General features: G+C 33.3%; 1 protein-coding gene across 1 annotated transcript in view; it reads left to right on the top strand.

Moving 5' to 3' along the window:
• UBR5 (ubiquitin protein ligase E3 component n-recognin 5) overlaps positions 1-11,254 on the top strand; it is a 179,179-nt gene that overhangs the window by 150,766 nt on the left and 17,159 nt on the right. The window contains exons 22-29 of the mRNA XM_044684009.1: positions 1,095-1,325; positions 3,743-3,816; positions 4,701-4,873; positions 4,972-5,085; positions 6,658-6,878; positions 7,516-7,636; positions 7,724-7,822; positions 8,542-8,785. Of these exons, the coding sequence (XP_044539944.1) occupies positions 1,095-1,325; positions 3,743-3,816; positions 4,701-4,873; positions 4,972-5,085; positions 6,658-6,878; positions 7,516-7,636; positions 7,724-7,822; positions 8,542-8,785 (1,277 nt within the window). The remainder of the gene's footprint in view (positions 1-1,094; positions 1,326-3,742; positions 3,817-4,700; positions 4,874-4,971; positions 5,086-6,657; positions 6,879-7,515; positions 7,637-7,723; positions 7,823-8,541; positions 8,786-11,254) is intronic.

Here is an 11,254-nt window from a genome sequence, read left to right as displayed (position 1 = left end):
ACTCATTTTGTGTGTAATACTAGTCACTCCCTCTTTGAGCAGGAATGTATTTCCACTATCATCAACATTTAAGGTAGAAGGGACTTTAGAAACCACTTATCCAATGTATATTCAAGGATGGATAATCTCTTTGTCATCCAGGCAATTGTTATAGATCTCCAGAGAGGTAGACAGAACCCATTCCTTCCCAAATGTTAGAATATTTTTCTTATATTGTCTACTTCTTTGCATTCTGATCTAATTCTTTTTCCAGGTGATAAACCTTCAAATACTTTAACACAAGTAACATGTTCTTCTCTCCTCCTATTTATCCCCTATACCCACATCCACTCTCCATTTTTTTTCCTCTAGGATTTTTTATTGGTTCCTTCAACCTATCCTCAGCACTTCATATACTGGTTACCTTTTAATAATAGGCACTTTCCAATTCATCAATATCCTTCCTAAAATTTGGGACCCATTATAAAGAGCACTTAATTCCTTCACAGCTAAAGGTGGAATTATATTCATTATGAATTCATGAAAACATCTTAAGTGCTTACTATATATATATATATATATACATATATATATGAAGCATTGTGCTAGGCGCTGGAAATAAAAGTAGATATTAGATCAGGAAGCAGATTCAGGGAGATATAATCCATTTGTTTCAATAAGCTTTTAGTATTTGCCTACTTATGTGTAAGGTAAGCACTGTCCTCGAGTACAAAAACAAAGTTTTTGCACTAGAGGTATATTTACATTCTTCTGTTATTAATGAATGTTTTCAGTCTCTTATTTAGTAAAATTGAGGCAAAATCACCTTACCCATTTTTTGTTAAAATAAATTTTACTGATTTGTTCTGTTTTTACATCATTTACATTTCCCAATTTATTTCTCTCACCATTACCAGAGAAGTCTTTGTAACAAGGAATAAAATGAGGAGAACAAAACAGTTCATTAAACAAACATATCCAAAAAACTCTGACTATATCTATATTTCCCCTATCTCTGCAAAGAAGTTGGGAGAAATACCTGTACTTTGGAGGCAAACTTGGTCATTATTGTTTTATTGTTTTTAGTTTCAGTTGTTTTGTTTTTGTTTCTACAGGCGTGCTACTTTACTTAGTGCTCGCCAGGGAATGATGTCTGCTCGAGGTGACTTCTTAAATTATGCCCTTTCCTTAATGCGGTCTCATAATGATGAACATTCTGATGTCCTTCCTGTTTTGGATGTTTGCTCACTAAAACACGTTGCATATGTTTTTCAAGCCCTTATTTATTGGATTAAAGCAATGAACCAACAGACAACCTTGGATACACCTCAACTAGAACGCAAAAGGTAAATTATGTCAGCCTTAAAATTTACTTGCTTGAGGCTGTCTTTATTTTTTGGTCCTTCACCTTTGGAGCCAGGAGTTGGGATTGGGCAAAAAAGACTACATGAGCCAAAGCAGGCTACTTAATTGTTTTCAAATCTGTATAGAACCATAGACCTTATTTAGTTTCTTCTCTTTACCTATTCCTTACTGAGCTTTGTGCTTGAGGAGTTTGCATATTGTAGTTTTGTCTCAATTTAGATTTAATTAAATATTTATTGCTTCTTTGTTACCTAGTTTATAAAGTAAAATACCCTCCCCCACTCCAGTGATGGCAAACCTGTGACATGCATGTCAGCACTGACATGTGTAGCCATTTTTGATGACATGCGGTCACATACAGAGAAGTATGGGGCAACATGCTGAGAATGAAACATTTGCTGTTGTGTAGTGTAGACACTCTGTGCACTATAAATGACAATTCTACCTATATTGATTTACCTATTTTTGTTTATTAAAGAGAGTTATATATTACAATTGTACATTTTTGTTATTTAAACTATAAATATCGTGAAATTATGGTTTTTTTCTTGAAGTGACACACCACTGGAGTTATACTCGGTTTTTTGGTGAATTTTGACACGCCAACTCAAAAGGTTACTCATCACTACCCTACTCCATTCCTCACCCCTTATTTACAGAGAGAATTGTTTAAAATCTGGAAAAAGGGGGGGGTGGATTTCATCACCATCAAAAAAGGGATTTTTGACTTTTAAGTGTGTCTTCTATCTTTATTAATTCTAAATTAGAATGAACAAAAGAGTGAACTTAAAACAGTAGAAAAAAGCAAAATCCTATTTTTAAATCTTTTGTGATCAATGTTCTTTCATTCAAATACCACTTACATGGAAAGCAAAGTTACAACTGCTTGTTTCTCTAGAATAAAGTATTTGACCTGAAGGGTCTTATTTTATTGTATATTATGTATTATAATCATGCTTTTCTAAGTGTGGAGAATAGAAGAGTTGCAGTTTTAGTTTCACATAAAATCAAAAATTAACTGTTAATTGAGATGAGCATATCTACACAGACTTCAGAATTCAAAGTTAAAACAGGAATGCATTTATATAGCCAGCTTGTTATGATGTCATGTATTTCATTATGTAGTAAGTTTTATTTTTTTTTTTGTTAAGCTAAATAGTTTTGATAGCTTGTACCATTACTCGATCAAATAGGTGTTTAGGCCTTCCTGACCTCAAATTGACAACTCTATATGGGCACTTTTATTAACTTTCTGGTCCAAAATAAGAAACTAACTTTCTTAAAGCTTTATTCAAATACCTGTCATTTTTATGGGAACTCTTTTTAAGTCAGACTAACTGCTTTTCTTTGATTCATTAGAAAATAATATCAGGAATTAATTGTTATCCTTTTTTCCTAAAGTGATTTGTATAGTTTTGTTTAGGAGAATGTGTTTTTTTTTAGCATTTGTGGCTGGCTAGCATATGCTCTCTTTAAAGATTCAGACTCTTTAAAATTTTCAGATTGTAAACTGGAACAAAATAATGTAAATAATCATAGTCATAGTAACTTATGGGTAAAACTTAGAGAAGTGTCAACTCATTTGATTTTTGAACACAAATTATACATATTAATAATAAGATCCCTAAAGACAAGAAAATAGAGTTAAGTTTTTCTGCAAGCTTAAAGTTTTATCATTTGTAGTGTTATTTTTTTTTTTTTAATAACCCTTACCTTCTGCCTTAGAACCCATACAAGGGTTAGGCAATGGGCATTAAGTGACTTGCCCAGAGTCATACAGCTAGGAAGTGTCTGAGGCCAGGTGTGAACCAAGGACCTCTGGTCTCTAGGCCTTGGCTCTCTGTAGAACTATTCTTAAGTTGGCAATTCTCTTCCTATTTCAAATTCTGAAGAGTCAAAAGATATACTAATAGTAGCTTTTCACCATAGTTCTGTCAGAAAAATCCTGTGTTATTGCCTGCTTTGAGTCTTGATGAAATTTTTTTTAATTCTTAGGTATACCAGCTAATTGTAGAGTTCCTTATTTGCAATTCTTATCCTGGTTCCCTGTTTTCAGAAAGAAACTGCTTTGATGCATTTATCATTGAATCAATGGGGGGTTAATTATGGGATGGATTTACCACCTTCCTCCACCCTTTTTTTTTTGTTCTTGTTGTTGTTGTTGTTTTAAACTAAGTCAGTTGGTTAGTGGATGACCAAACTAGGTTGTGGATATAATATAAATCATAAACTACTGGAGAAAATCCAAAAGAACCTTCCACAAAATAGGAAGGGAAAAAAACCCGCCCCATTGCCATTAGCAGTATACCATGTATCCTCTTTACCATTTTCCTGAAGTGTCTTTTTCACATGGTTTAGTGCACTTTATTGTTTTTTAAAAGTGTCCATTCTCTTTCAGGACCCGTGAGCTCTTAGAACTGGGCATCGACAATGAAGATTCAGAACATGAAAATGACGACGATACCAATCAAAGTTAGTGCATAGAAAAACTGCTAATCTACTTCGAGAAATGACTGCCTCAGTCTTATTTTTTCAAGTTTTTTAACTTCATTAATTTCTATCTGGATGGGAATTCCTCTTTTCCTTCATTACTCTTTTTTAAATATTTTTTTGTATATATGCTTCTTATTTGTATTTTTTCATTTATTAATGATTTTTTTAAAGCTTGGAGATTTCATCCTACCTTTCCAACTCCATATTTCCTATGTTTTCCTTCTGTCTCTTTTTGTATTTCTCCTTGTAACATATATTTTCCTTTGGATATGTTATTGGGGAGCTACTTGAAACAAAGGATTAACAATTATTTCTATGAGTGAATTTATATTATGAATATAGTAGAAATATTGAAAGGACAGAATTACTCAAGTATTATCATTTAAATTCAGCTTATATAAAACAGCAAAAATTGGCTTAAATTTAGTTTTATTTTTGTTGAGGATCAGAGGAAATAGGTAGCATATTTTGAGATTATGATATTTGAGCAGCCTTTCCATTTTTCAGTCAGAATTTCTTTGAGGATTTATGTCTAGATTGTCAAAGACATGTTTTCTACTTTGTCCCATCTGTAGGAGAAAATTAGAGCAATTTTAGGAATCACCAGGAAAGAACTCTTGACTTTGGCATTGCCATTGTTCCTATAAATGCCTATTAGAAACTTCCTTTGTAGAATTGGAATAATTTGTTCTGAAAGCTCAGATCTTTGTAACTACTGCACTTCTATTCTTCAAAGTTTGGGAACCATTCATTGTTTCTCAGTGACACTAAAGTTTCCTAAGAAGATCATCCGTAATGTTTTGATTTTTTAAAGGTGTCGCTTGTAATTTTTTAAAGAACAAACCTTGTCTCTTTATATTTAGGTGCCACATTGAATGATAAAGATGATGATACGCTCACTGCAGAAACGGGACAGAATCATCCATTTTTCCGACGATCAGATTCCATGACATTCCTTGGGTGTATACCTCCAAATCCTTTTGAAGTACCTTTGGCTGAAGCCATCCCTTTGGCTGATCAGCCACATCTACTACAGGTGAAACTAAAGGCCAGTTCTAAAATCTTTTTGGTTTGTCTGAATTTTAACTAAATTAAATGTGTAGCATAACTAGAATGTTTCTGTTGAAATTACAGCCAAATGCTAGAAAAGAGGATCTTTTTGGCCGTCCGAGTCAGGGTCTCTATTCATCATCTGCCAGTAGTGGGAAATGCTTTATGGAAGTTACAGTGGATAGGAACTGCCTTGAGGTAGGATTGCAATAATCCAAACCATTTTTTGAAGAAATTAATGCAGTTTTTCTTTGGCACCTTTTTTTTCAAGTCTAAAGTAACTCCTGAAAACTAATGGAAGTGTTCAGAAGTACTGTTTGTTTCCATTTACACACATTCTGTACAGTAGATATTCTCCTATCAATGGAACAGTATTTGGGAAGTGAAGTTATTAGAAAGGGGGTGACTTGATTTTTAACCTGTAGAAGAAAGAGGTAAATAGATTTGTTTAAAACTTTCAAAATCTTTCAAGAGTTAGGCTTTTAATAAACTGATTAAAATTTGGTAGCTACTTTATTTTTGTTCCTTTAATTTCAAAGGTTTATCATCTTAAAAAGTTGTAGGTTTTTTCATTAGTAAGAATCATCTCTTAAAACAAGACGTACCTAAAAGTTGACATCTCAGAATGTTACATCAAAGGGGGATAGGCATAGCTTTTGAAATGAAAGCTGCATTTTGTGATAACTGAGGTGCTATGGATATAAAGCGGGAGTTCCGAGTTTTAATTTCGTATTTATATACATCTTTGCAAAGCTGGCACCTCTGGGAAAAACCATACCATTAACACTTAACAGACTATTCCATACCTCATCAAATATGTTATAGAACCAATATAAACAATCTTTAGGGAGGTAATATTAGGAATTTTCAGATGAGTTGAACATTATTAGTGAAGTATTTAGTGTTGTGACATGATATATTTGAGAGATTGGGGAAGAAATACTATATTAGGAGTAATAAAGCCTTGATCTTAGTCTTGACTCTAACCTTCATGCCTTTCGAAAAGTGGAGATAATGCATGTTTTGTTTAGCTCATAAGATAGTTGTGAAAATGAGCTACCATATTTGAAACTGACCTAAGAATAGTAATATATTTTATTAAAATTAGCCAATATTACATTTGAAAACCTTTGAGAGGAAATTTTGGGAAAACTATTGAAGATGTTTTTCTGTGCTTCATTACTACTTTTAATACAAATAATTACCACTTATGTTAATTATGCTTTTGTTCAAGTTCTCTACCCAAGGAAACTTGTTAAAAGGGCTTTTGGATATATTTTATGGCTAGGAATTTTCCTTTACTATATAAAGTGATTGATGTATGTTTTTGCCTTTTTTTTTTTTAAAGTTGATATATATTTTGGGGACTCAAAAAGAATACTCATATTTAATGAATTCAGGAATCTGGAGCAACCAGTGTGAAATATACATGGAGATAATGCAGTTGAAAAAAATAGGGTAGTATTAATGGAACAGACAGAAGAAAGTATAAACACTAAAAATGAGAAGGGAAACATATGAACTCAAATATCATAAAAATGTCTTAGAAATATCTGAAATGCTCAAGCGAATTTTAAAAGCAGTAACTTGATATCCTGTGGAGGGAAGCATATTGGACTAATCAGAGTGAGCAGTAGGTTGAGTTACTTTACTATAGTCAGATTTTCTTGATGGGAACTTTTTCTTTTGACTATTCATTTTAGAGAATTAAGTTGAAATGATGCCTTGAATTGATTTTGAAATGTATCACTCATTTCTGAAATTCTTTAGGTTCTTCCAACTAAAATGTCTTATGCTGCCAACCTGAAAAATGTAATGAACATGCAAAATCGGCAAAAGAAAGAAGGGGAGGAACAAAATTTGCTGACAGAAGAATCTGAAAGTTCAAAACCAGGGCCATCTGCTCATGACCTTGCAGCACAATTGAAAAGTAGTTTGTTGGCTGAAATAGGGTTGACTGAAAGTGAAGGGCCTCCTCTAACATCATTCAGGTATTTAAAAAAATATCGTTATGATTTTTCACATAGAATGTGTGATTTAGCAGATAGAGTACTAGATTACAAATCCCACTCCTAACACTTAATAGCTTTGTGACCCAGGGGTGAGACACTTTAATTATTTTGTATCTTGGGTAATCACTAGTTCATGGAAAGCTTATCAGTTTATGTCGATAGGAGTTTTCAAACCAGTAGTTACACACACTGGCAAAATCACATATTCTTTGTGTATCTGCATAGTTTCCTTATTAAGTAGTGATAAATGAAAATAGCATTTTTTTTTTCAGTTAACAAAAATCTATCTTCTCTCCCTTCCACCTCCTCTCCCTCTACCTGCTCCCTCCATTGAGAAAGAACCAGTAGGAGGGAAACACCGTTTCAAACATGTATAGTTGAGCAAAACAAATTTCACCATTGGCCATGTCCAAAAAAATTGTCTCAAACTGTACTCTTGAGTCCATCATCTCTATCAGCAGGTGGGTAATGTGCTTCATCATGAGTCCTCTGGAATTACAATGATCATTGCAATGTAGTGATTATCGAAGTTGAAGCATAAGTCTTAATTTATGGTTTTTATTGCTAATTAATCCACAGTGTTAGCTAAGTGATTTTACTTCTATTTTTCTTCCAGGCCTCAATGCAGTTTCATGGGAATGGTTATCTCTCATGATATGTTGCTGGGACGCTGGCGCCTTTCTTTAGAGTTATTTGGCAGAGTGTTCATGGAAGATGTTGGTGCAGAACCTGGATCAGTATGTAATGTCTTCATTATAGATTCCATTCTATCTTTTTGGGGGTAATTTCAGAAACTGATGCTGTCATTTTATAATTTTTTAAAGATCCTTACTGAATTGGGTGGTTTTGAAGTAAAAGAATCAAAATTCCGTAGAGAGATGGAAAAACTGAGAAATCAGCAGTCAAGAGATTTAACATTAGAGGTAAAGGTATTGTGTTTCTTTTTCAGTTTATAGTACATATTTATTAAAAGTTCAGCTCCAAGGAAAAAGTTGCCAGAAACTTGGTAGCTAATTTTATATGATGGCAATGTTTTTATACTTAAATATAAATTTTTTATAAGTTTTGCACTTTTTGCAGTGAGCTTGCATTGAATTAATGTGATAGTATTCCATTAGTAACACATTTATTATCTAGTTATGTGAAACTTTAGAAAAGAGATAATTTTGTTTTAAATTACCTGAAGGGGAGAGTGAGGAATAAGCATTTATATAATGCATACTAAGTGTCAGGCACTACATTAAGCTCTTTTGCAAAGATTATTTCATTTGAACTTTACCCTGCAAAGTAAGCGCTATTATTATCTCTATTTTATAGTTGAAAACATTGAGGCAAGCAGAAGTTAATTGATTTTCCCCTGGTGGTTAAGTGTCTGAAACGAGATTTTCACTTGGGTCTTCCAGACTCCAGGTCCAGTGCCCTATCCACTGTGTCATTAACTTCTACATAGGACTATTGCTTTGAGACAGGTATTTTTGGAAAGGTTAAGAATTTTGATAGCTTTCAATTATGCATAAAAAATACTTTAAATTGTTAATGAAAGAAAACATCTAGTTATGTCTTCAGTTATTTTACCTAGAGCAGGTTATCATTAAATGTTTTCTGATCAAGTAAATGAGTCCTTTCTTGTATTTTCCATTAGGTTGATAGAGATCGTGATCTTCTAATTCAGCAAACAATGAGGCAGCTTAACAATCATTTTGGTCGCAGATGTGCTACTACTCCCATGGCTGTACATAGAGTAAAAGTTACATTTAAAGATGAACCAGGAGAGGGCAGTGGTGTGGCACGAAGTTTCTATACTGCTATTGCACAAGCTTTTTTGTCAAATGAAAAACTGCCAAATCTAGATTGTATTCAGAATGCCAACAAAGGTACACATACAAGTAAGTATTCTATAAGGAAAATTCCATTCCTTGTTGATGGTGAAAAAACATAATAGTTTAAACTTAGGAATATTTGAATATTTTGTATAGAAAGTTTTGTTTTATCTTCAACATTGCTAGCATTGCTCAGGAAAAAAACAGTAATTTTATTTTTAATGTTATACATATCAGTACACTTTATGGATTTACAAGGCTTTCAGTTTGTATTTTAAACCATCAGTAAGGTTCTCTTCTATACTTATAGTCTTAAAGAGAAGTAGAATAGCATGCTAATTTCTCTGGATCACAGTTTTTTTATTTGTGAAATAAGGAAATTGACTTTTTGACATCTACTCAGTTAAACGTTTGATTCTAAATCTTTCTCATCCTTCCCTAACCCTCCCACAGTTCAGAGGTGATATTTCTTACCTCAGATTTAATCTCTTCCCCAAGACAGAGGAAGTAAAGTATTAGATCTAAACTGAATTCATAGTTAAGAAAAATAGTCAAGCCAAACATAGTTCTTCCTGGGTTTCCTGTATTTTGATAGTGCTTAGAGTTGAAGGTTCTTTTCCTTAGATTGTGGATCAGCCCAAGGAAAAACTGTCATCCTAGTCTAAGATTCTGATTCTTTTTCCATCTGCAAGATACTTTAAATTCCTTGTTTGCCCTTAGAGAGGATGGATTTCTTGCCCTTCTCCCATCTGTCCATTGACAGAAAGTAGCAAAAGTGGGGAAGACACATATTAGCACACATTGAAATATACCTATGAACCAATATATAGTGTTGACAAGTCTTCAGGTAGAGGAAATGTTTCTTTCATCTCCTCCTTTCTGTCCTCATTGGTATTTCCTTTTCTTGCATTGGCTTGACTGGAAACTTATTAGCAGGATAGCTTATCTCCTTCAAATCCTCATAAATTTTAAGGAACTGACATGTAGTAGTCACATGGGAGTTACCTACTATCACACAGACAGCTTTTGATACAGCAATAATTCAAGTCAAAGCTATTTCTGTTTCTGCAGAGGTAGCAATTCTGCCAAATCCCTATTGTTTAATCTTGACACTTCTGCAATGTTACCTTAAATGTGGTCATTTTAAAGCAGTTATTTTAATAACTTGCACTTTGTCATATGTATGTCCTTTTCCTGATAACATTTTACATACTTCTATTTGGAAATGATTTCTGCCTCAAATTATTTCACATATTTCTAATTTGTCTTCTTACTTCTATACATTGTCAATTCTTTGAGGGCAGGGACTATGTTTTATTTCATCTTCATATTCCCAGCACTATTGGCTTTTACATGGTAAGCAACTCTTATTTCCTTAACTTATGTAATGCCACATTTTCCTCATTCTCCTCCATTTCCTTAACTGGTCCCTCATCCTCTAAGAATTTTTTTTTAAAGAAAAGAATAACCTTATATCTTTTGCTTTTATATCTTGTGAATTTCCCCTGTGTTCCTTCCTGTACCTCTTCCCAAAGAGCCATCTCATATAACAAAGAATATTCTCACTCTACTCATATTGGTATTCCTGTTGGTATTTCCCAAAGGTTTTGTTCCTGCTCCATTTCTTTCCTCTCAATTTTTTTCCTTACCAATTTCATGCATTTTCCTGGCTTTAGCTACAGTCCATATGTACTTTCCTTTTCTTCAGAGCCACATTTTCAACTGCCTGTTGGAAATCTTCACTTTTGGATAATTTACCATTCTCTCAAGCTTAGTATGTCAAAACCAAACTTCCACCCAAACTTGGCTACTCTTCAGGTTTCTCTTCTCCCCTCCCCCCTTTCAATAGTACCAGTTTTTACTTGGTTGCTTATGTTCAAAACATTACCATTTTACTTTGACTTGTTTCTCCCTCCTCTCTTATCCTTTCCACATCCTATTGATTTATCCTCTGAAATAGCCTCTATATCTATCCCTTCTTGCCAGTATTATAGGATTACCTCTTATTTTCTGCATGTATTGTTAGAACAGCCTTTTAACATGTCCTTTTGAACCTAATATTTCACAGGGAACTAGTGACAGATTTGGTAGGAGGAAAAAACATTAGATTGCATTTGTGAAACTGCATGGTGTTTTCAGTTATCCCAAGCTGCTTTTTTTTTTTTAATTTCATTTACTGATTTTTTAATTTTTAAAAAGCTTTTATTAATGTCTTTTGTTTTTTGCATCATCAATGTTAACCCAAGCATCCCTCCCCTGCCTCTCCCAGAGAGCCAGCCTATGTAACAAATAGTATTTTTTAAGAAGAAAAAAAAAATCAGCACATCTGATCTATAAATTGAAAAAAATATGAAAACACATGCAGTGTGTAACACCTAAGGATTTCCCACCTCCACAAAGGGGTGAGTTGGGAGTGTCTTTTATATCTCTTCAAGTTCTACTTAATCTTTTTCAAGTCCCATTTGATATTTATAATTTTGTTACATTTACTTTGATTTTTTTTAGTTATAGTTGTTAATTCTATTTCCATTATCG

The sequence above is a fragment of the Gracilinanus agilis genome, chromosome 1 (assembly GCF_016433145.1).
Source record: "Gracilinanus agilis isolate LMUSP501 chromosome 1, AgileGrace, whole genome shotgun sequence".
Taxonomy (NCBI): domain Eukaryota; kingdom Metazoa; phylum Chordata; class Mammalia; order Didelphimorphia; family Didelphidae; genus Gracilinanus; species Gracilinanus agilis.
This window is presented reverse-complemented; position numbering and strand designations above follow the sequence as displayed.